The 27,889-nt window shown below is 36.3% G+C and overlaps 1 protein-coding gene across 2 annotated transcripts in view; it reads left to right on the plus strand.

The window, feature by feature from the left end:
- The window catches only part of OLA1 (Obg like ATPase 1), a 142,459-nt gene that overhangs the window by 89,121 nt on the left and 25,449 nt on the right, over positions 1-27,889 (plus strand). For both annotated transcript variants that reach the window (XM_080671450.1, XM_080671451.1), the window contains exons 6-7: positions 4,050-4,130; positions 4,418-4,515. In XM_080671450.1, coding sequence (XP_080527576.1) covers positions 4,050-4,130; positions 4,418-4,515 — 179 coding nt within the window. The remainder of the gene's footprint in view (positions 1-4,049; positions 4,131-4,417; positions 4,516-27,889) is intronic.

Genomic DNA, 27,889 nt, shown 5'->3' on the forward strand with positions numbered 1-27,889 from the left:
GTTGGTTTGGGTCAATGGATAGAACATTGACCTGTGGACTGAAGGGTCCCATGTTTGATTCCCGTCAAGGGGCACATGCCCAGGTTGCGGGCTCAATCCCCAGTAGGGGTGTATAGGAGGCAGCTGATCAATGAGTCTCTTTCATCATTGATGTTTCTATTTCTCCCTCTCCCTCTCTGAAATCAATAAAAAATATATTTAAAAAAATACAATTTCAGGGTGAGGGAACCCCTGATTCTATGGATTACAGATGAATAATTTCTGCTATGGAAACTGAAGAATATCAAAATAGAGAAGACTAGTAATTACTCTTGGAAAGTCTAGTAAATAACTGGGTTGTGTTATTTTATGCAGAGAAAAATATTATTTTTGTGATACATGGATTGACAGATTGTACCCAAAAAGTAAGAATATCGAATTTCTCTGATGACCTTGGAATGAGAATGAAGACTTTGAATAGCAACTTTGGGAGTTGCTAGGCTAAACAAGGAGCAATTAGGCAGTAAGGAAGACAAATAGGCCAAGGTGATAGGACAGAACTTGAATTTCGCATCACTTAGACCTGAATTTTAGTCTCAGCTATGCCACTTACTGGCTATGGGAATTTAGGCAAGTCACACATCCTCCCTAACTCTAAATACATTACAGATGCTATTAACAACAATATAAAATGCATAAAACATAGAGCATTTTTAAAGTGAAATACGAGGTTCTTGGTAAGAAGAGTCAAAGTAGAAGAGCAAGATATCTGAGGTGTGTTTGTATTAAGTTTCTTTGCAGTTAAAAGATAGTTCAAAAAAAGCTAGCTAATTCTTGTAGAATGTTAAGACTAGAAACCTGCATTGAGGTCACTGAGAAAGCCAGGATTGTTGGTAACCTTCAGTGATTTGGAAAAAAGGACTACTCAACAATTGTTCATTTGTAGAAGATGTATACTTATTTGCTTTAAAGGAGTACCCAAAGAAATATATTGCCATTTTGTAGATCACTAGCATTTAATCTTTCAACAATCATAATAACAATGCCACAACTCACATTGACTGAGAACTTACTCTGTGCCAAAAACTGCACTAAACACCTTATATGCATTATCTCTTTTGATCATCACAGCAACCCCTAGGAGGGTAGATAGTATCCCCATCTGAATTTTATCAATGAAGTAATAGGTCACAGACCTGGTGAGTGGTAGACCTGGGATTTATTTCCACACTTATCATTAAGCTGTTAACTCTAGAAATAGTATACTCATATCACTGCCATGTAACCAGAAAGTTCAAATGGCCAGGAATTTTTGTATAATCTCTATCATGTACAGAATTTATTTTGAAAATGAGGAATTTGCTACAGTTATCAAAACAGGCCTCCTATATCTGTATTTCTACATCACGATGTTACTAAAGAAATACAAAATCCTAAAATAACTTCTGAGTCGTCAATCATTAAAATGTTTTATTTTATGTACTTACCGTATTCTATTTGTTAAAAGTAAGTTAGGTATGTACTAGGTTATTTTTTCAGTTAACGAAATTCACTGAACTGGAACCCTTTCTTGTTCTAACCATAATTTTATATATACAAGCATAAGAAAAAAAATTCAGTCAATCCATTAAGTATTATATACAAATAAGTCCAAATGTTTTCTTTCATCTAATTAGAAGGTTTTTTTGGATAAGGAACATAATATCTTTTAATTTCTTGCTAAAATTAATTTTTACTTAAAGTAAGAAAAACAATTCATTGCAACTGTACCATATAATGATCACTTATGTAACATAATCTTATCTGATCAATCTATATTTTGTCTTTAGTAAAACTGACATCTTTTACTAATCTGTCTTTTCCTGGCTATTAAATATTTTGTGGGAATAATTAAGAGAGAACTGAGTACAAAATAAAATACCTTAAATTTTAAGGTATTTTTATTTTCAACTGTTCAAAGATAGTGACAAATTTTCTAAAAAGATTTCAATGTGGCTTTAATTAATACACTATTTGGGAACTTTAGTTATGAGTTAGTTCTCTTTAAAATTTGAGTGCTTCTAATTTATAATACAGTTATTTAGGTGTAAGGGTTGGGGAGTGCCAAAAAGCATTTGTGATAAGACTTTTATGTCTGAAGTGATGGTCTAGTTAATTTAAAATGAGAGAGATATACTGGAATTCCTTCACTGGCATCCAGCATTTATTGAATCCCATTCATTTTTAAAAATGTTTATAGTTACAAAAGTATTTTATATTTTTTATATAATTAAAATTTAATTTCCTTATTTTTGGTTTGGCTTTCTTTTGTCTATTTTCTTCTCTTTTCTTTCTTTAATTGAAAAAAACTAATGAAACCAAATATAAGATGGCACCACTGTTTTCTTCTATTGTATAATCTTGTTGCGTATCTCTACATAAGCTGTTCTGGCCACTCATCATAGTAACCAGCTGGGCCATTTCACCTGCTGGAGCCATTAAAGAGGACTCTCTCCCCCTAGATTAATCCCCTCCGACATTAGTTTTTTACACTGACAACTGGAGCAGGCATTCAGAATTTGCAGGTGGCCAGTGTGACGCACATAATTGCCTACAATTTTAGGCAATGAATAAAAATGGTCTACATTACTTGTCAAAGGTTGTATATGCAGTGCCAAGTGAGATCTATGGGAAGCCTTTTAGGGTTTAAAGAACAGTTAATAGCAAGGCTGCACAGGGCTTTTTTAATCATAATGCATTTGTAATATAGCACTTTGATCTTCTCCTTGTAGGAAATGGTGTTACATTAGCCACTTTTAAACATTTATGAGTGAAATTCAGTTATAGAAGAGTAAAAGTGATTATTCTTAAGCAGAGCATGTTAGATTTCATTAAAAGTTTTTAGCTTGCCCCTTCCTTGTTAAAATCTGTGGGAAGTCCTTTTCCTGGTGTGTTTCAAATCAGGATCTAAGGATATAGGACTTTTTCCTTATTTTTTCTGTTATTAACAGCAAGATTTGGAAGGAAGATATACTAATATTGAGGTAATTTATATAAGTGGATATTTATAGAAGAATAACTGATTTATGGTAAAGGAAAATGCATCGATGAAAATTAAAAAAACCTATTACTAATAATTGTGTATTACAAACAATTTTTAAAATTGCATGTTTTAAACATCCATAAATTATCTTTAACAACAACAAAAAACAGATGACTCTCAAATGCACTTCTTCTGGAAGAGCTAAGTTTGACCTTTCAGACCCTAGAGCCTTTTATTAACACCTGCCTGTAAGGGGAACCTTGCCACACGCAGCTTTTAGATTCAGAACCACAAAACTGATGAGGAAAGGCTTGAAGGGTTCAGTTTGTGTCACTTGCTGTTTGCCGTTTCCATTTCACAGATGATTAATCTTTCTGTGAAGAAAGGCCAGAGAAACAAAGCACATTGGGCTCTTCCTGCAGTTACTCCTTCTGAATGCACACTAGCTTGCTAACTAAAAGGCCTTTAGATTTCCAGCAGAGAGAGATGTTCTGAAAGTGAATGCAGCTGGTTGGAGGTCACCAGTGCAGGGCTCTTGCCATTGTGTAATGGAGGCTTTGGCAGGTTGGAGGGGGATTGTTGGAGTGGGGACAGGAGAAGTGGGCAGGGAGAAGGTGTTGGCAAAAAATTAATTCATATTAAAAAGGGTTATCAATAATAGATTCAAGTTCATCTATTTGTTTGGTTTTCTTTTTAAGAAAGAAATTATAATTCAGTCTCTCTCTAGTGTCGTTCCCCCCCCCCAAATTTCCTAATAGTATGTTTATCTTGCAAGTGGCATTACTTGGTAATGTTGAAATATTACTGCCTTTAATAGTTGAATTGTCTTAAAAACTTTAAGACCTTTACTAATTTTGCTAGTATTTCACATTTTATATATTAATATTTTAATGCCACAATGTTTCATTGTTATTTAGTTTTATAATGAGATACTGAAAATAATTATCTGTGTGTCTTAGTTCCCCCTTTAATTTTAGTATTTAGTTGTATTTTAATCTAAATGCTTAGTATTCTTCTTGTATTTACTTTTTTTCTCAATTGTGTATAGGACATAATGTGCAAAGTCAAATCCTGGGTTATAGATCAAAAGAAACCTGTTCGCTTCTATCATGATTGGAATGACAAAGAGGTAAGTTATAAATATTATGCCATTTATTATTGCCTTTGCTTTCATTTCTTAGAGAACAAATTAGAGTTGTCATTATTTTACACTAATTATTATTTCTAGTTCAACTTTAGTTCTGTCAATGATTGCTTATTCCCAGGCTTATTAATTCTTTTTCCCTGTTCCTGATATTTTATAATAACTAATCTTTTAGAAACAAGATTTATAAAAATGCAAAAGGCTGCTTGTTTATACAGAGTTAAATAGTTATCAAGTTTTAAAAGGGATTATTTTTCTGTTTCTCACTTTAGATTGAAGTGCTGAATAAATACTTATTTCTGACTTCAAAACCAATGGTCTACTTGGTTAATCTTTCTGAAAAAGATTACATTAGAAAGAAAAACAAATGGTAAGTTTTTCCTCCCCAGGTATCCAGACATATCATATCTGTACACAAACACATACATATGTACATACTGCTATGTTGGATTTTAATTTTTTTTCTTCTTATTAAAAAATTTAAAATGGATGAGAAAGCTTTAAATTCTGAGATAAATATTTTAATTGATTTACACTGAGAGAACTAAAAAACTAAATTATGTAATATTGAATCATACATATTTACTTTTCAAATTTAAATTTAATAGACATCATTATTTGTTTTCTTTGCAAAATGAGAATAAATGTAGTTGGAGCAATAACATTTTTTAAGCTAGGAATTTTAGCTGTGTTGATATGTGACTTTAAAATATCTACTTGGGATTACAGTTGGACATAAATTTTAAAATCCAGATTGAATGCTTTAAAAAAGTTATTTTTAATTTAGAATAAAAACAACTGTGGGGCAGGAGGAGGACCAAATATATGTTTCAAATACTTTAAAAGTGTGGCGAAGTTAAAAACTATGCATCCAGGTATTGATTATAATTTTTGACATGCAACCAAAATGTGCAAAGTTTCCTTTCATTCACTAATAACTTCAAAAAATCCATATTTTCATATAACATGTGGACATATACGCATTTGGCATAATACTTGCTTTGACTTGCCTCTCTGGGCTCTCAGTATTTTATACAAACAAATCAAAACTATCCACAGCAAAATATCTAAATTCCCCTAAAATATATTGTCAGTTTTTTCCTGTACTTCATTAAGTACTTAGATGCACATGGTTTCAATTTTCCATTAAAAATTCTCATTTCCATATGATATCAAAGAGTGAGAAGCTTTAAACTGAAAAATAAACATTCATAGACTGGAAGCCAAAACAATAATTAATGTCAGATGGTTAACTCCAATAAATCATTAGAATAAATTCTGTGAAATTACTGCAACTAAAAATGTCCTGTTAATATTACTATAAGACATTTTGTGTTCCTGATAGAAAGTTGAATTTGACCTCTTTATTGGTAATATTCTAGAAAGCATAAACTTAACATGAAAATTTCGTTTTCACTGGTCAGTGTCCTCCAATAGATAAATTTAAAATAAACAGTTGTGTCTTGTTTCAAATTCTTATAAATTTGATGATTAATGTGTTAAAAATTGTTACCTTTGGGAAAGAATTTTAAATTTATTACTTGACCTTAGTTAATAAATCTTCTCATTATGGTATAAATGGCAAGGTTTCCTGAGGTTCCGTGAAACAATACTGACATCAAAGTGTCCATGAAAAGGGATGAGTCAGTTTCCTTGCCCAAAGGGGCTTCTCACACCTGTATTTGGATGATTACAGGTAGAACTCCCTGGCTCTAATTGTATAGTAAATACTATTTCCCATACCCTAATGGTAGACAGACTGCTTGGGAGACGCCAGTCTGTGATTTAGCTGTCGCCAGACACCCCATGTTTTTTTGTGAGACCAGTTGTGATGATGATATGATTATAGCCAATTGAAAGTAAACTAACTCTTGTCTAAATAGCAAATTTTAATTTATAAAAATATAGAGGTATGGATGATCCTATTTATAAAACCAAATTTTAGATTTTATGTATAATTAATGATCTGGTTTGGGTTGTGTGTAAGTTTGGGGGGGTAGAGGGGGTTAGCTCTTGTGGAAGTTTAGTGTAATTGTAGCTGAAAGATCAAAGACTGGGTAACTGAGTGATGTTCCAGAAGAGAATTTACCACATAGCCATTTTCTGTACAGTTTCTGCCGCCTGCTGTTCCTATTTTCCCTCAGGCTAGCCATTGACTACCCCCTGTGCATCCCTGCTCGTAAAAAATGATTGAGGAAGTATTTGTCATGTATTTATGAGTGGGAAACATTGTGTGATAGGGAATGGCATCTACTGGAGCCAGAAAGATTGCCATTTGCCTTTCATTCACCCACTCTGCTACAGCTTTAAATCTTCTGTTTATGCAACATAGCCATTGTATTAAAGTGCAGAATAAATTTTTATTATGAAGGATATGAACACTAGGTTTTCATCATTTATAACACTGCAAGCAGATGTAAATAGTTAAAATACATTTTCACTACTAAAGCCTTTTAATTTTTGCTAGCATCTTGGTTGTTTTTGTTTTGTTTTGTTTTGTTTTTGGTAATGTTTATATCTAAGCTTCACTTGCATTAGCTGCTCCCTTAGCAAAAAGAAAAGATTTTGCTTTTTAAGATTATTATGTAATGCTACTGAAGCAAATTAAGACTGATGCAGGAAGCAGCAATAAATATTTTCCTGGGTCTTTTAGGTCTAGAAAACTATTTTAAATGGTCGGGAAAGAAGAGTTAGGGTTTGTGATTTTGGCCACAAGAGAACGATTAAAACTGTATTTTAGTGTGTTCAGAAGTAATGAACAATTTAATTACTAAAGTTCACTTTAAATTTAAATGGAATGTTATTTTTCAGTCTTAGAAAAGAGGGACACATTTTGAAAGATAAAATCTATTGTGTTAGTGAGTAGGTGTATTGACCCTTTGAAAGATGCGAAAACTGGAATGGCTCCAAGCATCTACTCTCTGGTTTTAACAATGTTGAATTAGTCTATCTGTTGATTTAAGACCTATCCCCTGAAGAGAAGCTGACATGATAGCAGAGTTACAGTTGTGTTATGATCAGATGACAGTAATCAAGATGTAAGGGAATCCACAGAAAGAGTTTTTTTTTATTATTACAAATTACTGTTCTTTGAATGAATAAAACTATACAGAAGTAATTGTTTTTCGTTGGTGGGAGCCAATGATTTTTGAACACTTGAGGATTTCTTTTTTTAAAAAAAAAAAAAAACAGTGTTACTTATATAATTAAGATGATATTATATGCAGTATTAATTTTCATTTGAGATTGCTACTGAGTCATGGTGTCAAGCAGGTATAGGACATTAGAACTCTGAAACCTTTGCTTAATTAGGGTTTAAATTTCAATCTTTGCATCTTTGCTGTTCTGTTAGTGGTATATTCCATCCAATTATGAAATCTGTAAAACTAATTTTAGATATAGTAGTCCTCCCCTTATCAGCTGGATATGCATTCCAATACCCCCCAATGGATACCTGAAATTGCAGATAGTATCAAACCCTATATATACTATTTTTACCCTACATACATAGGGTAAATGTACATTCTCTCTGATAAAGTTTAATTTATAAATCACATACTGTAATAAAAGTTATGTGAATGTAGTCTTTCTCTGAAAATATTTTATTGTACTGTACTCACCTTTTCACTTAAAGGAAGCACTTTACAGCTCCTCTTTGACATATCTGAATTGACAGCATCACTAGTCTTGTGATTTGGAGCTACTATTAAGTAAAGTAAGGGTTACTCGAACACAAGCTTTGCAATACTGAGACAGTCAAACTGATAACCGAGATGGCTACTAAGTGACAATGGGCAGGTAGGGTATACAGCTTGGAGATACTGGACAAAGGGATGATACATGTCTGGGGCAGGTGAGCAGGATAGTGTGAGATTTTATCACACTACTCAGAGAAGTACACACTTTAAAACTTGTGAATTTTTTTTTCTGGCATTTTTCCATTTAATATTTTTGCTTGGAGGTTTATTGCTGTTAATCGAAACTGTGGATAAGGGGAACTATGTATTTTGTACACCTATGTGGCTTCCAATTATGTTTCAATGTTGTATTCTTTTGCCCCCATCTTTCTTAAAAATTATTGATAAAGGATAATTTATTTTATTATTTTTTAACTACATGATCTTACTCAACTGGAAAATATAACTGATATTTAGGTTTGGTATGTGTGTATAATACACATTTATATATGTCCTAGGTGGGCTTGTGGTCACTGAATATTACCCTTTAACTAATCTATGTATATAAAAAGCCAGTGTCCGTGACGACCAGGACAAGCAAATGACTGGTCACCCTGAGGTGCATTGAGCACCTTTCCCCTGTGGCCCATGAGTGGGGTGGGGCTGGGCGGGACTGGGGACTGGTGAGTGGGCTGAATGGCTGACCTCTTGGTCCCTGCCTCCAACCTGCAGGCTCCGATGGATCAGTGATGGTGAATGGGGGTGGGTGGCAGGAGGACTGGGCTGGCTGTCAGGCAGTTGGGATCACCAGCTCATCCCCAGCTGCTTGGGGGCTCAGGCCTGCGGGAAAGCAGGTGCCAGCGACCTCACCTCCATGCTTGTGCGCTGGGCCGGCCGCTGATGGAACGCGCAGCTGGGGATGAGCTGGTGATCCCAACAGCCTGACGCGGTGGAGGCGGCATTTGGCCTGCTGACAGGCATACGGGCAGAAGATGGCCCTGATCGCAGGAGGCTAGGCCCTAGGGGCCCTTCCTGCACGATTTCGTGCACTGGACTTCTAATCTACACTAATAAAAAAGAAACATGCAAATTGACCGTCACTCTGCTATGCCCACCAGCCAATCAGAAGCAAGTATGCAAATTAATGCAACAAAGGTGGCACTGCTGGAGTGTCCGGGCCTGGCCGGGGGCTGCGGGAGCCCAGTGTTGAGACTGGATCCGCCGCTAGAGGGGGCAGATCCAGCCTCGCCGCTCTGCCGCTGCTGGAGTGTCTGGGCCTGTCGGCCTGGCCGGGGGTCACGGGGACCAAGTGGTGAGGCTGGATCTAGCCTCACCGATCCACTGCTGCTGGAGTGTCTGGGCCTGTCTGCCTGGCCAGGGGCCGCTGGGGCTGCTTCGCCGCTGCTGGAGTGTCCGGGCCTGTCAGCCTGGCCAGGGGCCGTGGGAGCCTCACCACTCCGCTGCTGCTGGAGTATCTGGGCCTGTCGGCCCGGCTGGGGGTCGCAGGGACCAAGCGGCAAGACTGGATCCGCCCCCTCCAGCGGCAGATCCAGGCTTGCCACTCTCCTGCTGCTGGAGTATCCGGGCCTGTTAGCCTAGCCGGGGGCCGCGGGGGTCCTGCGGCAAGGCTGGATTCACCGCTGTTGGAGTGTCTGGGCCTGTCAGCCCCTCCATGAGGCTGGATGCTGCGTCCAGGGGGCACACGCAAATTGTCCCCTCAGGAGTTCGACCGGGAGACCAGGAGTTTGATCACTTGCTATGACGTGCGCTGACCATCAGGGGGCGGCACGGAACAAAAGAAGACCCCAGCTGGCAGCCGGGGAAGGGAGGCCCCAGCCAGCAGCTGGCAGCCGGGGAAGGGAGGCCCCAGCCAGCAGCTGGCAGCCGGGGAAGGGAGGCACAAGCCAGCAGCTGGCAGCTGTGGAAGGGAGGCCCCGGCCGGCAGCCGGAAGGCCCCGATCAGCCCTGATCACCGGCCAGGCCTAGGGACCCTACCTGTGCACGAATTTCTTGCACCGGGCCTCTAGTCTATAATAATAAAAGTGTAATATGCTAATTAGACCAGACATCCTTCCAGACAAAGCCAGGGCTGCAGCCGCGGAATCCAAGCAGCTGCCGCGGCTGTGAGGGAGGTTATCCAGGCAGCCGCTGTGGCTGCGAAGGCCTACTCTTGCACGAATTTCATGCATCGGGCCTCTAGTATTATATGAGTCAGTTAATCTGAGTGTTGAAATTGATTTAGAATAGGTGGACAAATATTAGTAAAGTCTTTTAAGCTGTTGTATAATCAGGGGCTGTGTGTCAGGCTCACCAAATGCAATTTTAAAAGAAAAAGGTTTTATTAATTCTTATTATACTATAATTCAGTCTCTCCATGTCCACTTTTCTGTCTTTGTTAGTTTTCCACATAATTTGTACACAATAACTAAAAATAGTTTGGTGATACTTTACATTATGTGCTGGGTTAGTGGGAGAATTGTAGAATAAATCTAATATTTTCTTCATTTCTTGAACCATTTATAAGAATTGCAAGTACTATATTTCAGCAACTATGTGTGAAGGGGAAAGTATGTCCGTTTTTTACCTAATTTTATATGTACATTTATCTATAGATATATACAATATATCTATAAATATAAAACTATTTCTGTAAAATGATTTTAAGGAGTCATGAATTTCTGACAAGATTATTCATTGAAGCTAGAAATTTAACACATGCTGCTTTTTTATATAATCACATTGTTATATATTTGATTTACTCGAAACAAATAAAATGGGAATGATTATTTTTAAATAAGTTATTTATTTTAGTTCAGGGGGCTTCTTAAGTAGATGTGAAATTAGGTTCACTTTCATATAAAGTGTTCAGGATATTACATAAAGATTCACATGTATAAGATTTTTTAAATGTTTCATTTTAACATCCACTAGTCTGGCATAGTAAAGGTTCTGAAATATCCATGCAATGTTTCTTTGGGTTTATAATTTCTATTTTTTATCACTATAGTTCACAAAATTGGGGGAGGACGGGTTTGTGTAGCTTCATGTTGACATACCTAACGTTATGAAGGCTGTGGGAATACGTTATTAATTCTGAGTGTGTTTCACCTACTTGAAATCTATATAAATAAAAGCCTAAGTGACCATTCAACCGTTCAACCAGTAGCTATGACGTGCACTGACCACCAGGGGCAGATGCTCAACGCACAGGCATGGAAACATGGAACAGACTGATGAATCTCAGAGGGAAGGGGGTGGGGGGAGGGCGGGAATTGATTAACCAAGGATCTTATATGCATACTAGAGGCCCAGTGCATGGATTCGTGCACCGGTGGGGTCCCTCAGCCTGGCCTCTGGGGGACAGGCCAAAACCGTCAGTCTAACATCCCCCAAGGGGTCCCAGATTGCAAGAGGGCACAGGCCAGGCAGGCCGAGGGACCCCAGTGGTGCACGAATCTGTGCACTGGGCCTCTAGTTATAACATAATTTTGGTAGGTTTATTTTAACATATGAGGAGGTTTTTAGTGGAACTACATTTTATAAGCTTTAATTTGTAAGTTTTTTCATAAATTAAATACTTTTTAGTGGTAATTTCTTTGTGAGGATGAGTGCTTATTTGCTTCTTTGGCAGACAGTAAGAGGGTGATAGGGCAGGTCAGGGGTATTCTGGAATTCTAAATTGAGTGATTACCTTTTTTAAAATATGGGATTGATTAAATCAGTAACTCCTATGCAAGATATTTTTAGGTTTACTAAGGTAAGTTATAAATGAATCTAAAAAGAAAACCTTTAAGACCCTTTCTCTATATTATAATTTCTTGTTTAGGCTACTGGATATTTTTAAATTACATTTGCTTTTTAATTCGTATTATAATAAAACTTTGAAATGGTATATGCACTATGAGTTAGGATTTTTTAATTTTTTTTTTTTTTTTTTTTTTTTTTTTTTTTTTACAGAGAGGTGGTGGTGGGGGATATCAATTTGTTGTTCCACTTATTTATACATTCATTGGTTGATTCTTGTATGTGCCCTGACTGGGGATCAAAACTGCAGTCTTGGCGTACTGGGACAAGTAACTGAGCTACCTGGCCAGGGCTGAATTAGGATTATAAATAATTTCTGGTTTTCCTTCTAATATATGGATAAAGGAATAAAATGCATCATCTATATACAGTTGACCCTTGAGCAACACCAGGGTTAGAGGTGCCAACCTCCCTCCCCATCATGCAGTGAAAATTTGATAGAGCTTTTGACTCCCCCCAAATTAACTATAGTTGCCCCTCAGTATCCATGGGGGTTTGCTTCCAGGACGCCTGCAGATGCTCACATCCCTTAAAATAGAATGGTGAAGAACAATGCATACAGTTGGACCTCCAGACCCATGGATTTTCCAACCTCAAATCAAAAATTGTTTTCAATCCATAGTTTGTTGAATCTGTGAATGGGAAATGAAGGGCTGACTGTATACTTATTGAAAATAATCCACATATAAGTGGACCTGTACAGTTCACACCCATGTTCTAGGGTCAGTTGTATTTTTACAACTGTAATTTCATGCTTTGAAACGGTTGTCCTCCAAAACAAAACAAGCAGCTGAGAGCCATCTCTATTGTGCAGTAGCAGTAACAACAAGACTTCCTTGATACCACCATTTTCCACGTGACTTTGCCCCATCTCGCTCTCAGATTGGGCCCTATGACTTCACCATTTGCAACTTAGAGGGTTTTATCGTCATTCCTTGACTTTCATTAGAGTACATCATTCTTTAATTGTTACAATAGCATAATTTTATGAAACAGTTGTGTATTCTTTAAAAAGCCTTTTAAAACAGTTACATTGTGATCTCCTGCATCTGTTTCTGTATTTTTTGAGTTTATATATGTTGGAGGTAAGGCAGTGAAGGTCAGGTAAGGAATTAAAGGAGATCACTTCTAAGGTTTCATTCCAGTGCTAGAATTTTGTGATTTTAATGAATTGGATTATAGCAATTTCATAAAAAGATGTCCATGCATATATTTTAGTACCTCCTCAAACCTCATATATAGCTTTGTCATGATCAGGTTTTTTTCTAACTGTGGAACTATACAGAGTATTCCCAAGGTTGCAAATACCCAATTTATGAGCAACTTCTCTGGTTGGGTTGGAGATAAGACCTGGTTTTCCCCCCTACTCTTATTTTCTCTCTCATATCTCTACCCCTTGAAAATAAGTCTTTTCTGGATCTCACTATGACTTCCTGTTTTCTCATAGTGGACACAGTTGTTGCTCTGGCTGGATTGAGAACAAAGTGGTAATAAAACCTATTTGTAGCATTGGCATATCTATATTTCATACTAGTTACATTTTTCCAACTATTATATTTCCTTATTCTAACTGAACTAGAAAGCATTTCCCTATCAAAAACATTAGCTTATGAAACACCCTCGAAAGGCTCCTTAATTCACAAGGTAGTAGAAATAGTGCAATTTGGGTGAGACATATTGTGGTATCTGTGACCGTTTTTGTCACCAATTTTTAAATTCTGCTTAAAAATGTGTTCCAAAATAACTGACTTAGGAACTTTTAGCACACCCTGTCTATAAGTTCAGGGCTGCACATTGGTTTTTGTTCATTCTTTTTAATGTTTTATCAAGAAGAGAAATTAACTTTCAATGTTCCTTATGAAGACATGAGCTCACTGAGGAGGTATGTACTATGCTTTCTTTATCCTTTTCTAAGCAAACAATCATTGATCCCTCTGTGTGTCATATATCGTTCTAAGTAGTGAACAGAAAAAGCACCCCCCCCATAAGACATATAGTCAGTCTCATGGCATTATAAATGACCAACAACCAAATATTTAATATAGTGTCAGTAAATGATTAGGATGATGAATGAAAATAAAGCAGGGTAAGGGGGTGCTATTTTAGTTAGGGTGGTCAAAGAAGGCCTTTGTGAAGTTAGGGAGTGCACTATGAGAGAATTTGAGGGAAGCTCAGTTCAGGGAGAGGGAACAGCAAACGCCAAGTCAAGTCCGATGGAGCATCAAAGAGAAGAAAATGTGAAGACACCCACTTGAAAAGAACTTGTAATTCTTATTCACATACATTGTGGTTAAATATATATTAAAACATATCCTAAATTTGTTCTAAAATCTAATTTGGGGTTTTAAGAATGACTGTCATTTATTTTCTAGTTTGCTATAATTAATCTTATATTTCTATTGCTGTGTTTTAAGCAACCTTTAAAGTCATATTTGTAATTATATAGATTTAGTTTGAATTTCATCTTTTTTTTTTTTTTTCATACTTGTCTAGAAACTTGCTGATCCACAATATCACTCAAAGCATTTTTCTTTTCAAAATCCCTGATGGCCTGGGCTGTGTTGCTCAGTAGTTGAGTGTCAACCTATGAACCAGGAGGTCAGGGTTTGATTCCTGGTCAGTACACATGCCTGAGTTGTGGGCTTAATCCCCAGGAGGGAGTGTGCAAGAGGCAGCCAATCAGTGATTCTCTCTCACTAATAGAGTTTTTGATGTTTTTCTCTTCCTCTCCCTTCTTCTCTGAAATCAATAAAAAATATATATATTTTTAAATCCCTTGATGTATGGCCTCAAAGAAGTAGATTGAACTGATACTAAGAATAATAATAACCTACATTTGTGAAAACTTTACAGTGTTTCAATTTATATTACTTCATTGGATCTTCAGACAAATCCCAAGATGGCCCATTTGACACCATATTATTTTGGCCTTAAAGTTGAATTTTTACTAAAATGAAGCATTTTCATCATTGGTTTAAGTGATCTGCATTTGAGCTTAGGAATGAGGTAAGCTAGCAGAGAGATAAATAAGAGTTGCATTTCCTAATAAAGACACAAAAGGTACCTTTTCAATGCTTTCAATATTTGTCATGAAAATCAAGAGGGGGGCATCTGAGTTGGTGAATTTGTGCAGATCCAGGGAGCATGGAGTGCCTGCAGAGGACATGGGAGCTCCATGCTTTTCCCCATACTTTGCTCTGTGCATCTCTCCTATCTGGATTTTCCTGAATCATATACTTTATAATAAACCAGTGATTTGGGGGGGGGGGGTGTAGATTAAGGGGTAGTCATTAATAATTCTGGATGATTATCAACATTTTCTTTAACTTTTTAAAAATGATTTTCCAGAAAACTTTTTCCAAAGAGCATATCTGGATGTTTGAAATATGAAGGTCAGTAGTACTTTTCATACGTAATTTATATTTAAAACTAGAGGCCCGGTGCACAGATTCGTGCACCGGTGGGGTCCCTTGGCTTGGCCTACAGGGATAAGTGTACCTCTGCACCACCGCAGCCCAACGTTTTACCTGCCAGCTCGTCGGGCTCCAGCCTGCTGTCCGTGTCAATCCTGCACAGCACGAAGTAGTGCGTGAAGTGGCAGGCAGCCAGGGAGGAGCCCGAGCCTGAGCTGGGCACCATGCAGCTCCCGCTCATCCCGGCCCCACACGCCTGCCGCTGCTGCCCCTGCTCAGGTGTGTAGGGGGAGTGTCTGTGGGAGAGGCTTGCGCTGCTGCATCTGCGCTCCCCAGCCGTGAGCCCGCTGTCTGTCAGCTAAGCAGTGCTCCTGCTATGGGAGTGCACTGTCCACCAGGGGGCAGCACATGGGTTGAGCGTCTACCCCCTGGTGGTCAGTGCGCGTCATAGTCTGGTTGCTTAGGCTTTTATGTATCTAGATTGTTACCTTTTAAATTGTGCTATATTTCTTTTGTCTGTTCACCCCTATCCTCTTATTACATGGCATTGACTTAGCTTTTTCTGTACCAAACCAAAAGACATATGTAGCAAACCACCATGATTATTGAGTTCCTGCTATGTGGCAGGCATCCTTGAGCTTACAAATTAGTGAGATGTTAATAGAATAGATGAACCTTATATGAAAATTTTACAAATATTTTTGAAACAGGTATTATCATGACCATTGTACAGATAGGGCAGTTGGAGAAATACAGAGTATGCCCAATTCTTATAACAGCCAAGTAGTAGAAATAGACACATTGACTTGAAAGTTTGTGCCTGTTCCACATATGACTGTACAAGCTATATTTGTGAATCTTTAGAAATCTTTGAAAATATTGCTTCCGTTAATTTTTCCATTCTGCTACATTTTATCTCAGAAAATATCATCTCCACCAAATTGTTGTAGTTAATAAATGGAAACAGTTCTCAAGATGACAACTGTGTGCTTTTCTTAGGATAATAAGCTTCAACTGCTGTTGTTTTTGCCTTGCCTTCTAATTTTGTTAACTATATAATATTGTTATAGCAATATATTTTAGCACCACTTTAGCATCTATTTTTAAACATACATAAAAATTTTGGTGGAGTAAATACAGTGGCTCGTATTGAAACCAAAACCAAAAATTGCATCATGTTGCCAAGTCTAAAGTAGTACTACAGAACCCCAGAAAACATAGCTACAACCACAGGTCAGTTTATATGTTAATATGATAAGTAGAATTTGACTTTTTTTTTTTTTCCTGCTAGCATACCATAACATTTGTTAAGGATAATTCTTCACTGCTGAGGGTGAGAGAGTTGATGTGTAAAGGAACAGGGAACTGAGAAAACATCATGAGATAGGACAGTGGCAGGTAGTTCATGTGCCTAAAGTGTTGTATTAGTAGGCAGTATCATCAACACTTACTGAACACTTAACTACATGCCAGTTACACTTAAGATTCCCAACAGCCTTTCAAGTAGATGCCTTTATTATTTTAAGGAATGCAAAGCAAGTATAGAGAGATTGAGAAACCTGACCAAGGTTACATAGCCAGTCAGTGGTGCCAAGATTCAAACCGAAGCAGTTTAAAGCCACAGCTCATGCTCCTCACTACTGTGCCATAGTACGTCAGCATTGGGCCATTGGTGATGCTGGAAAAGTATACAAGGCCTGAAAATAGGTCATATACTAGCCATATTTCCTATGACTATGAATTTCATTTAAATAAAGTTTCGTTGTTGTTAAATAGTTCATGCACTATAAAATTTGAGATTAAAAATTCATTATAACATGATTAGAAAATGCCAACTGAGGTAAATAAAATTTGTATCTAACCTGTACCTTTATTTTCATGGACTTGTCACTGAAAACTATTTTCCAAACATGTTAAAATGTAATAGCCTTTTGTAGGGATGCCAATTAAAATAGTTTCTATATTTTCCCATAGAAAATTACATATTATCAATTCTTTTTTAAAATTAGTACTTTCTTCTACAACTTGGTTGTTTTGTTTTTAACCAAGTAGTGATTTGTTCCATTTCCTTGCATTTTTAGTAACTTGGCTTTGTTTTTGAGACCTTCTTGTCAGTAAGGAATTGTGCATGTGCGTATGTTTCTTTTTATTAGTTGAAGTAAAAACAGATAATTTGTATAATCTGTTTAAATACTGTATTGGTACATAGCAATATAATGGAAAGAACATTATATCATTATATATACGTATATACAAGTCTTGGGCAAAATAATGAGTACCATTTGTTGAGCTTCTATTATATGCTGACTTTGGGGCACTTGTGTTCTTTATCTGATTTAAGCCTCATCACAATGTTGGAAGGCAAATATCTACCCATTTACTCAGAGATACGAAGAAACCTAGTTAAACATTTTAGAGACTTCTTTTAACCCGAGCTTATTAGAGAAAATATAAAATATTTTATTGCATGTATAGCATGATTTTCATGCAACAAAAAGTGCACACAGAGTTTCCCTACTGAAAATTACACAGGAACCTATACCAGCTAGAGAGCAAACATAAATGCAATGTTTTATATAAACAGGATTCAAAATAGGTTTGCTGATTTCCTTATAGTCATTGTTCCCTCACCTGTCAAATACAGAGAATGATTTTCTTATAAATAATGAGAATTAAATATTTTACATATACCAAATGAAATTATTCTGTGGTAGAAATAGATCAGTATATCTTAGAATTTAATTTTTATAATATGGTAAAAAAAAGCATATATATGACAGATCTATAGTTAGTGTCTGGCAGTTGTAATTACATAATAAATTCTCTTAACCAACCTAAGTCTTGCTTATATAAACACTGCAAATTGTATTTGCTCTCCAGCAGATATGGGTTTCTGTGTTATTTTCAGAGTATAACCAACATAGCCAACTCTTATTGCACATTTTGTTGCATGAGAAGCATGCTACAACATGCAATAAAATGTTTTATACTTTTTTTCCACGGGGTCAAGTTGAAAGTCTTTAAATTTTTTATTTTAACCTAACCTCAAGAAAATAAAGAATAACAGTTTTCCATTTTCTTCTGTTTCTCCTAAGTATACATATTTTTGCTTTTTATAATATTACTAGAGGCCCAGTGCATGAAAATTCATGCACTGGAGGGGGAGTCCCTCAGCCTGGCCTGCCCCCTCTCACAGTCCGGGAGCCCTCAGGGGCGGGAGGTGACCCGGCAATCGGGGGAAAGCAATGCCCCCATCACACCTCTGCTGCTGCCACTGCTGGCAGCGCAAGCCTTGGCCAGCCCTGGTTGCCTACGCCTCGAGCGTCAGCTGGGTATCCGCCATCTGAGGCTTGCCTGTGCCTTGGTCCGGCCCTGGGTAGCCGCCATCCGAGGCTTGCCTGCATGTCGGGAGTCAGCTAGGCAGCTGCCATCCGAGGCTTGCCTGTGCCTTGGGCTGGCCCTGGGCAGCTGGGCAGCTGCCATCGAAGCTTGCCTGCATCTCGGGCTGGCCCTGGGTGACTGGGGGGCTGAGGGGACTGGGGTTTCTGGAGGCAGATGCCCCGGTGGGGCTTAGGGGACTGGCGCCACCATCTTGTGGCTGTGGGCACCATCATCTTTGAGGGCATAGCTGTCAGTTAGCATATTCCCTCCTTATTGGCTGTGGGCAGCACCATTTTTGTGAGGGTGTGAGGTCAATTACCATATTCTCTCTCTATTAGATAGGATGTTCTGTCTTCTGAAATTTATAAGAATAAGGTCACTTATATTTTCCTTTTATTTCACGGTGCTTTTGTTTCTCCTCCCTCTCAAAAAAATAAACTAAAATTTAAGTTTGGGATCCAGTTAGAACTTTGTTTAGAAATATAAGTACCAAACTTCATATTTGGAGAGATTTTACCATTTCATGAATGCGTAAGACTTTTGAATGAAATAGCAGCACTTAAAAAATCTTGCTATGTTTCTCTTTTTATTAATCAAGACTGATTCCTATACCTTTCCAACTCTCTCCAAATGGATTTTCACTAGTACTATAAGCAGCTGCATTGTAACACTTACTATATGAGAAAATCAGTGGGTACAAAACAGTTCATAGATGTAGACTGGAAAAAAATTTTTGTAATAATGTTTTTATTATTTAAAAGTATTTTTTAGTCTTATTTTGATATTGTATAGAATAGTTTGTATGGGATATGTCTCACATCATAGAATTTACTTCAGGTCAAATCTGAGATAGAGGCAGAAGGGGAAAAAAGAGACGAAGAGAGAGAATATCAACCGTCTTCTTTCCTATGTTCAGAGGAAAACATCTTAGTTACCTAGGTCTCTTAAAATTAATACTTTTAAAAGCTTTTAAGTGTTACTTAGAATACATTGTTGAAATCACACCTGGTTAAGGTTTTCTGATTAAATATGATTAAGTAATTATGTTTCTACAATTATATATTTCATGATTATGATGTATGGTGAGACATTATTTTAAATCTATTATTAAGTGAAATTTGTTTGGGTGGCCAAATGGATATTGTAATGTGACTTGGTATTACTTAGACATTTTGGCTACATAGTTTAAAGACCACTAGATTAGATTGGGAAATTCTATCAGCTTCAAAATCTTGAAATGCTGAAACAAGGAAAAAAGCAGTAGTTATTAAGCATTCTTAGCCATATGTAGGAGAAGGTGCGTGAGTATGGCTTAGCTAATAACAATTTTCTTACTGTGTATCACTTATAGAATTTTTTTTCTATGAAATACTTAACAGTTTTAAATTTTCTGTTTTATAGTTATTTTAGTGCCCTGTTGACATCAAGGGTTAGTGATTGTTGTATTGGTAGTTTTTGACAAATAGAAATTATTTGATATGCTAAGCCATTTCTGACAGAATATATAAAGTTTTGACAAACACATATGGCACAGCAAGTGTCCAATTTAAAGAGCAAAAATGAATGCAAACCACCATTATGGTGAACACAAACAGCCTGAAAGCAAGTTATCAGTAAGCAAATAATTGTTGAACTGTTATGAATGAAATAGGATGTTGAAATAGGGCATGATTGGCTGATGTTACATATGTCCTTGATTACCTTCCTTGTGCTTTTATCCTAATAAGTGACATTCTTTGTATTCCTTTGGATGGCTAGACAGTCTGACACTGAAGAAGAATAAATATTGCATGTGGTACACATTAAGCTGTCATCCAAGACAGCATTTATAAAAAGTAACTGGAGAAATTCATAAGAAATTCTGCACTGCTACAGTTTCCTGGCTCCAGTCATAATTGTCAAAGTTTTTGACACATTCAGGTCTTCAGAAATGATTTAGGTTTACAGTGGCTTGGTGTATGAATAATTATTATGGATTTGTGTTTTCATATTGCCTTAGGATATTAATGTTAGTTACCAAAATGTTAGGTTTTATGGTAATTTTTATTTTAAAGAAATGTCTGTACATTGGTGATAGTGACATATCTTCCACCTTATGGTCTTTCACAAAAGGATTTTAGATAATTCATATATTGGGGAGAAAGAATGGGAATTGTTAAGTGCTTAGTTTATCTTTAACCGGTTGGGAAATATTGCTTGCTTGTGTTTAGTGCTAGCAAACAACTTTCAAAATAAGTATTTTTATTTTTCTTCAGCAGCATTGGAAAGCCATCAAATGGTGCCCCAAATAAATACCATTTTAAAACTATTTCCAAAAATACCCAAATCACTACTTGATGTTTTATTTTAAAATATTATATGCTTTTATTCACATACTTTTGTAACTTTAATATTGTTCTCTAAGGCAGGGTAGTGTTTTATTTGTCCTAAGACTCTTATCTCTTAAAATTTCATTTTGGAGGAAGATGGGTAGAAGACATAATATTGTACTAAAATAAACGTACTTTCAAAAAAAGGTAAATTATGAATGAAAATTTTGCAAATATTTTTTAAGCTCTTCTTTCTTTCATTAAACTAAAACACTTCTTTTCATCCTATTTATCTGATATGCCACATAATAACTGAAGGATGAAAAAAAAAAAGCCACCCACCCAAATCTTTTCTTTTTTCTGTTTCTGTAGCTTGACACAGTTATTCTAAACCATTTCAAAGTAAGTAATTAGTATTCCCATTCTATAATCTAATCAAGAACATAGCATTCTATTAGCTGATTACTAGGAAAATGTGATTAAGTATCATGATTTAGGATCCAATAAAATGTGAAAATAAAGTACAGTGTTGAGTTCTAAATTTTGAGCTCTATTTTAGGGAGGACAAGAGGTCAGTCAAGGTTTCTATGACAACTATATTTTATATGTCATTTTCAAATTATGTAATATTAATTTGGGAGTTGTTTTTAGGAAACTCTTTACTTTGAAATCTAAACCATCGATTTGGGTTGAAGAAACTTTTCTCCAGGTATAACACTGCTCAAATGTTACCTATAGCTTTTAACTCTCTAGACCACTACAGAGCACAAAATATTTGCCCAACTGGTAAATTGAACTGTAAGTCCCACTGTGGGAAATTGCTTTGCTGTGCTCCAAACAGCAGTTATCTTAGTAATTGTACCCGAATTCTTTGTGGCTAATAGAGCATAGACGTGATTTTACAAGCAGAAATTATTTCTTTTAAATACCTTTAATTATAAATATGCCAAATAAAATGTGAATATATGCTATAGTGAAGCATAATTAATTGTAAAAGCTGAAAGGTAAAATTCCTTTTTCCTTTTAGTGTAAAACTGTACATATCAGACATTTCACATTCTAAACTGGAGCTCCCAACAAGGAGCTTATCAGAGCAAATTGTCTAGTCCATCCCCTTCCTCACTCAAAACCTAATGACCCTTTATCATCATGGTTTAGATTGCTGGACACAGATGTGAGAAAATACAAGTAATCTACAGGTAACTACAGTAGCTGCACTGATGTTCTCAGAACACTGACTGCTGGGAAGATAAAGAGCTTCCCACAGAGTCTCTGACTTTCCGGCAGCAAAGCACATCATGAGCTCATACATGAAGTTTTATTTGCTGAAGATTCACAATAAAATGTATTAGAACATTCAGCAGGGACTCTTTTTAGATGAGCACAGAAATTCCGGAGAGATATTAGTTGAGGCACCAGTGCATAGCATCACACTAAAAATTTTTTTAAGTTCAACAATATTAATTCTTTCTATGGGCATCAAAGATTATGGCTGTGGTGCAGCATTAATATTGAATTTCTTGATATTTATATAATTTACTACATATTCCCATCTTTTCTTCACAAAAGGCTGAGCTTCATGTAAAAAGTTTTTAATATGAAAGAGGAAACAGTAATTTCTCAAACTTTAATACTACATTGTATTTCAAAGGACTTGTTTATGGCCAGGTGCTCTGCTTTTGTTAGCTGCTTAGATTGTGATCAGTGAGGTAAACTCATTTATTTGCATGCAATTGAGTAATTTACCATGAAAAGGATGATCATGTTTGTTTTATAAAGGCACTGCACCTGTAGCTTACTAATTGTTTGACTATTACTTGCAATGATCATGGTTTCATAAAGCTTTATAAAACTACAATGCAAAAAATATTTGCTTAATCTATTTTTATGTTTGAAATGTTTTGTTTTTAGTTACTGAATTTGGGGTAAGTCACTAGATTGTAGTGAATCAATATGAATTAGACTGCCTGAACATCAGGTGTGTATCTCTTTTCAAAAATCATTTGTCATATTTTTCTGAAAGCTAATTAATATTGTTTCTGTAAAAACTATAGCTACTGCATTAGGAATATTACCTTCATAGGTCAAAATGAATTACAGTCCTCAAATTATTTTTAGAAATTATCACGTTGGTAGCTAAAAGATGAAGATTTTCAGCAACCAGTATTGGTTTAGCAGTTGACAACCAACAAAAAGGTATTTCATCTAATTTTATATAGTTATATACCTAGCTTAACTGCTATTCTTTATGGAAAATACTGAAATGCTCAGAAAATTAGAGAAGACACTACCTAAGTCTTTTTGGCTAGGTTCCCACTCATTTTTGCTTCAAGAATATTATAATGTTGTACTTTAAAAACAATTATTTGCAAATAGAGCACCAAAATTACATCAAATATACCTGCAACTGAAGTAATTAATTTAATAATATTAAGTTTCAAGTGTAAATGACCAATGAACAAACTACATTTTATTTCGGAAAAGAAAAGACAAATTATCTGTAAGTACTGCTAATCATTAGAATTCCCATTTTTCTGATGGCAATTAGCATCACTCTTCTTGGAGATTTTTATCAGTGAAGATTTTTAGTTTACATTAATATATTTGAAATATTCATAGTTGCAAGGTATATATTAATCTAAAAAATAAAATATTGAAGAATTGTTTGCGGCTGTATTGCGCATTAATTCTGTTTTTAGTTTACTATGAGATCTAAAGAAAAAAAACTGTATTTGTTTCCATTTAGCAGCAAATAGGAAACACAGAACTCAAAATTCTACAAAGCACATTCTCTTTTCCTCTTCGTGTTCAAAAGGCAAGTAACCAGAGGAGCGTGTGCAGTGTGAGATTGTTTTGCATTTTGTTTTTACATCACCAGATCAAGTGTAATGAAACCCATCTGCACATTGTAGGAACTGCTCGTTGGTTTTTGTCAAGGATTCTAGTATGTTTTTTCCCTTCTTTTTCTTCTACAGTTTTTCTTTTTTAATTTCAACAAGATATACAGAAAATTAAAAACCTTGTCTGTTAGAAAGTTTTGTTTGAGCTTTTTAAACTGAGTGATTAGCAGAAATAATGACCCTGTCAGCCTTAATCACATTAAAATGTAGTTAACATCATTTAATTTTTTCCACTTAATATGCAAAAATTTCCAGTAGATTTGCAGTGAAGGCCATTGAAATTCCATTAGAACAAGAATAAAAATTTCAGGCATCATTTATTCAGAGAAGGAATAAAGGTCTCGATTGAGAACTGCTGAATCTTTCTGTTAGAGACACGATGAATCATTACATTGAATGTACCTTATGTTTCGATAGACCTGTGTCTAGCTTTTCAAATGTTTGAAAATAATGTTTTGTCATTTTTATAAGGGAAAATAAACTAGAATTGCATAATTTTATAAATATCTAAAAGATTACTGAACATTTTATTTTGTACTCCTTTTACCTCCTTAAATTTTAAGTAGAAAGTGGTTCGGTTTTGCCCGAAAAGCAAGAAAATGGAAGAATTAATTATGGTAACATGGAACAAACTTTGCCTGGCCAACCCACAAAATATACAGGTTGTGTTTTAAATAGTTATGTTGGTATATGCCTAGTAAGAAATTTATTTATTTTATTTTTTTTTAAATATATTTTATTGATTTTTTACAGAGAGGAAGGGAGAGGGATAGAGAGTTAGAAACATCGATGAGAGAGAAACATCGATCAGCTGCCTCCTTCCTGCACACCTCCTACTGGAGATGTGCCCGCAACCAAGGTACATGCCCTTGACCGGAATCGAACCCGGGACCCTTCAGTCCGCAGGCTGACGCTCTATCCACTGAGCCAAACCGGTCTCGGCACCTAGTAAGAAATTTAGAATTAAGAACCAAATTACAGTCCCTGCCGGGTAGCTCAGTTGGTGGGAGTGTGCTCCCGACACACCAACATTGCAGATTCGATCCCCAGTCAGGGCAAGAAGCAACCAGTGAATGCATAAATAAGTGGAACAACAAATTGATGTTTTTCTCTCTCTCTCAAATAAAATAAGAAAGAACCAAATGACACTCCCAAAGTTCATAGCTTATCATTTGTCAAGCTTAAACTGGTATGTTATGCTTCATTAACTATGTATGAATTACAACTGAAGAACATTCTGTGGTTTCTAGTATTGTTTATTCTTTTATGATCTTTTAAAAGTATTTATTTGTTGTGATATGTTCATAGAATTAAAGAGAGGAAAACTTAATTTTGTTTTAAGCAATTAAGAAATGCCTACCATTTATACTCTCCTTGGCATGTTTGTATTTGCCAATATCCTGTGAAACATTGTGTAGAATGTTTCTCCCACATTAAAAAAACAAGACTGTTACTGTATATACCTGATAAGCGGAAATGGGTTTCTGGAACCATTCCTAACTCTTGGGTAATTAAGTAATTATACAGTGTGGGGGTTTTTTAATTTGTATTTTGTTCCCAAACCATTTGAACCCATTATATAATTACACTGTGTATACTTTGTAGTAAAAATACCATTGGAAAATTTATCAGGCAAAGTGTTCCATGTATGTGTGCTACTCACAATGAATAAATTTCTCCAACCTTGCTTGTTTCTATATCTGCGGAAATCTAAGAACATTTCATTATCTGCTTCCCCTGTTTACCACACCCATGTGCCTGCCATGGTTGGCTCCTGTGACTTCCTTAGAAACACCTTCCCTGACTACCCTGTCTAGAATAATCTCCCAGTCTCCCTTTTGTTCACAGCATCATGTATATTTGCTTCAGGTCACTACCACAAACTATTTAATCTCATTTTTTCTGTCTTTCTGTCTCATAAGAATTTAAATTCTATGAGAATAAAGATCATGCCTGTCTTGTTCATTTTATTGTTTTTAATTTTAAAAATATATTTTTATTGATTTCAGAAAGGAAGGGAGGGGGGGAGAGAGAGACGGAAACATCAGTAATGAGAGAGAATCATTGATAGGCTGCCTTCTGCATGCCCCCTACTGGGGATCGAGCCTGAAACCCGCATATGTGCCCTGACTGGGATTCCCGAGACCTCCTGGTTCATAGGTCAACGCCCAACCACTGAATGACACTGGCAGGGCTGTCTTGTTCATTTTATATTTCTCATTCTTAGCACTGGACTCAGTAAATATTGATTGATTGAATGATTGGCTGGATAAAATCAATTGGATTCATTTATGGACACTGAAATTTGAATTTCATAGTTTCATGGACACAAAACAGTCTTATTCTTAAAAAAAATTTTTTTTTAATGTATTGAAAGGAGAGAAAGAGAGAAAGAGACATTGATTAGTTATTTCACTTATTTAAGCATTCATTGGTTGCTGCTTGTATGTGCCCAGATGGGGATCAAACCCGAAGCCTTGGCATATGGGGATGACGCCCTAACCAACTGAGCTACCTGGCCAGGGCTTCCTTATTTATTTTTGAGAAGTCATTTTAAAATATGAAAACCTGCCAAGTTAGAAGTTTCTCATAATGGAAGCTTTGCTCAGTGTGGTGGCACAACCTTTATTTGGGACATTGTGTAGAAAGTATGTCTCCTCAGAAAGAAAAGTCCTGTAATGCTCAAACTAACCCACACATTTATCTGCCTACTTCCTGAAAATCAAAATGATTCACTTTTTAAAAAATGTAAAAACCATTCTCACCCTGTGGGCCATACAAAAATGTGCAGTGATTTACTGACCCCAGGTCTATGCATTTAACCAAGACAGCCTTTCAGTTGTGCACGTGATTGTATGTTCCATTCACCCACTGCAGTGGTTCTTTCTCTCTCCCACATTGTCAGTTTTCCCCATCAGCATATAAGCATGGCGTTACTTCTCCAGTCCTTAGAACAACAACTTATTTTGACGCTGCTTGCCTTTTACACTGCAGCCCATTCTCTGCTTTCCCTTTGAAAGAGTTATATAGGTATTATATGAAATTATATATGTAAGATACCTGTCAATTGCTTCTTTCCTTTTAAAAGAAATGTGGTTGTATAGTAATATTTTTATTACTTTATTTAAACAAAAACTAGTATGGAAAATATATCCTGAGTAATATTTTTCCTCAAAACAGTATTACCCCCAGGGGGAGGAGGAGTGGAGGGGTCTAATATAGATGAAAGAACACTCCATTCTGTGTACCTGTTTCTGTTTTTCTGTCTCTGCCCTTTCAGAATAAACTGTGCTTAGAAACTTGATGGCATTCTCTTTTGCTTGGCTTTTGGGTAACAGGTATGTTAGTCTTCACTTGTAATCTCTTCTCTTTACTGATTTTTCTCTGCCATACCTCTTCCCTAGGGATCAGTAATTGAGTGACTATTAATTTTTTCCCTTGCCCTTGGCCTTCAATGCCTTCAACTCTAATCTATATACTGGTGGTTCTCAAACTTTAGTATGCGTCCAAATCATCTGGAGGATTTCTTAAAACACAGATTGCTGTCATCTCCTCCCGCCCCCCGCCCCAAGTTTCTGATTCAATAGGTCTAGGATGGGGCCTGAGAATTGTCATGTCCAGCAAGTTCTAGGTGCTGCTGGTACATGGATGTTACTTTGAGAAGCGCTGTTCTCGGCTAATGATTCGCAAACCTACAGCCTTAGTTTCACCTCTTAGCCCTTTTCAAGTTTCTTTATTCCTGACTGTCAACAAGAAAATTGCATTTGGTTACTCCATTATCATTATGAAGCTAAATATTTATAGAACTAAACTTATTTTTTCCCTATAATCCAATCATAGTGGAATCTACTTTCAGATTTTCTAATCTTTGTTAGTCATCCTAGCACTCTCTGAATCTTTTAGGTATAAGTTCTTAAAATCCTTTTAAAATCTTTCATACACCATAGTCACTTAATCACTAAATTCTATCTTTTTTTCTTCTAAATCTGGCCCTTCTTCATCCCTACCTCTTCAATTGCACTGCCTGTCAACCAAGACTACACCCTCATCACTTCATCTTTGAGTTAGGGAGCAGTCTCCTAGCTTATCATCCTCAACTCTGCAGCTTCTTTTCATCTGTAGGGCATCCTGGTGTGCTTTAAACATGTTCACTCTGCCTTTTCTAAGTCCATAGTCCTTCATTGAAACCCAGGAGTATATCGTCACACGTTAGGATAGGCAAAGATACCTTGAATGAGAAACAAAATGCACTAACCATAA

Source organism: Plecotus auritus (assembly GCF_963455305.1).
Source record: "Plecotus auritus genome assembly, chromosome: 5".
Lineage (NCBI taxonomy): Eukaryota > Metazoa > Chordata > Mammalia > Chiroptera > Vespertilionidae > Plecotus > Plecotus auritus.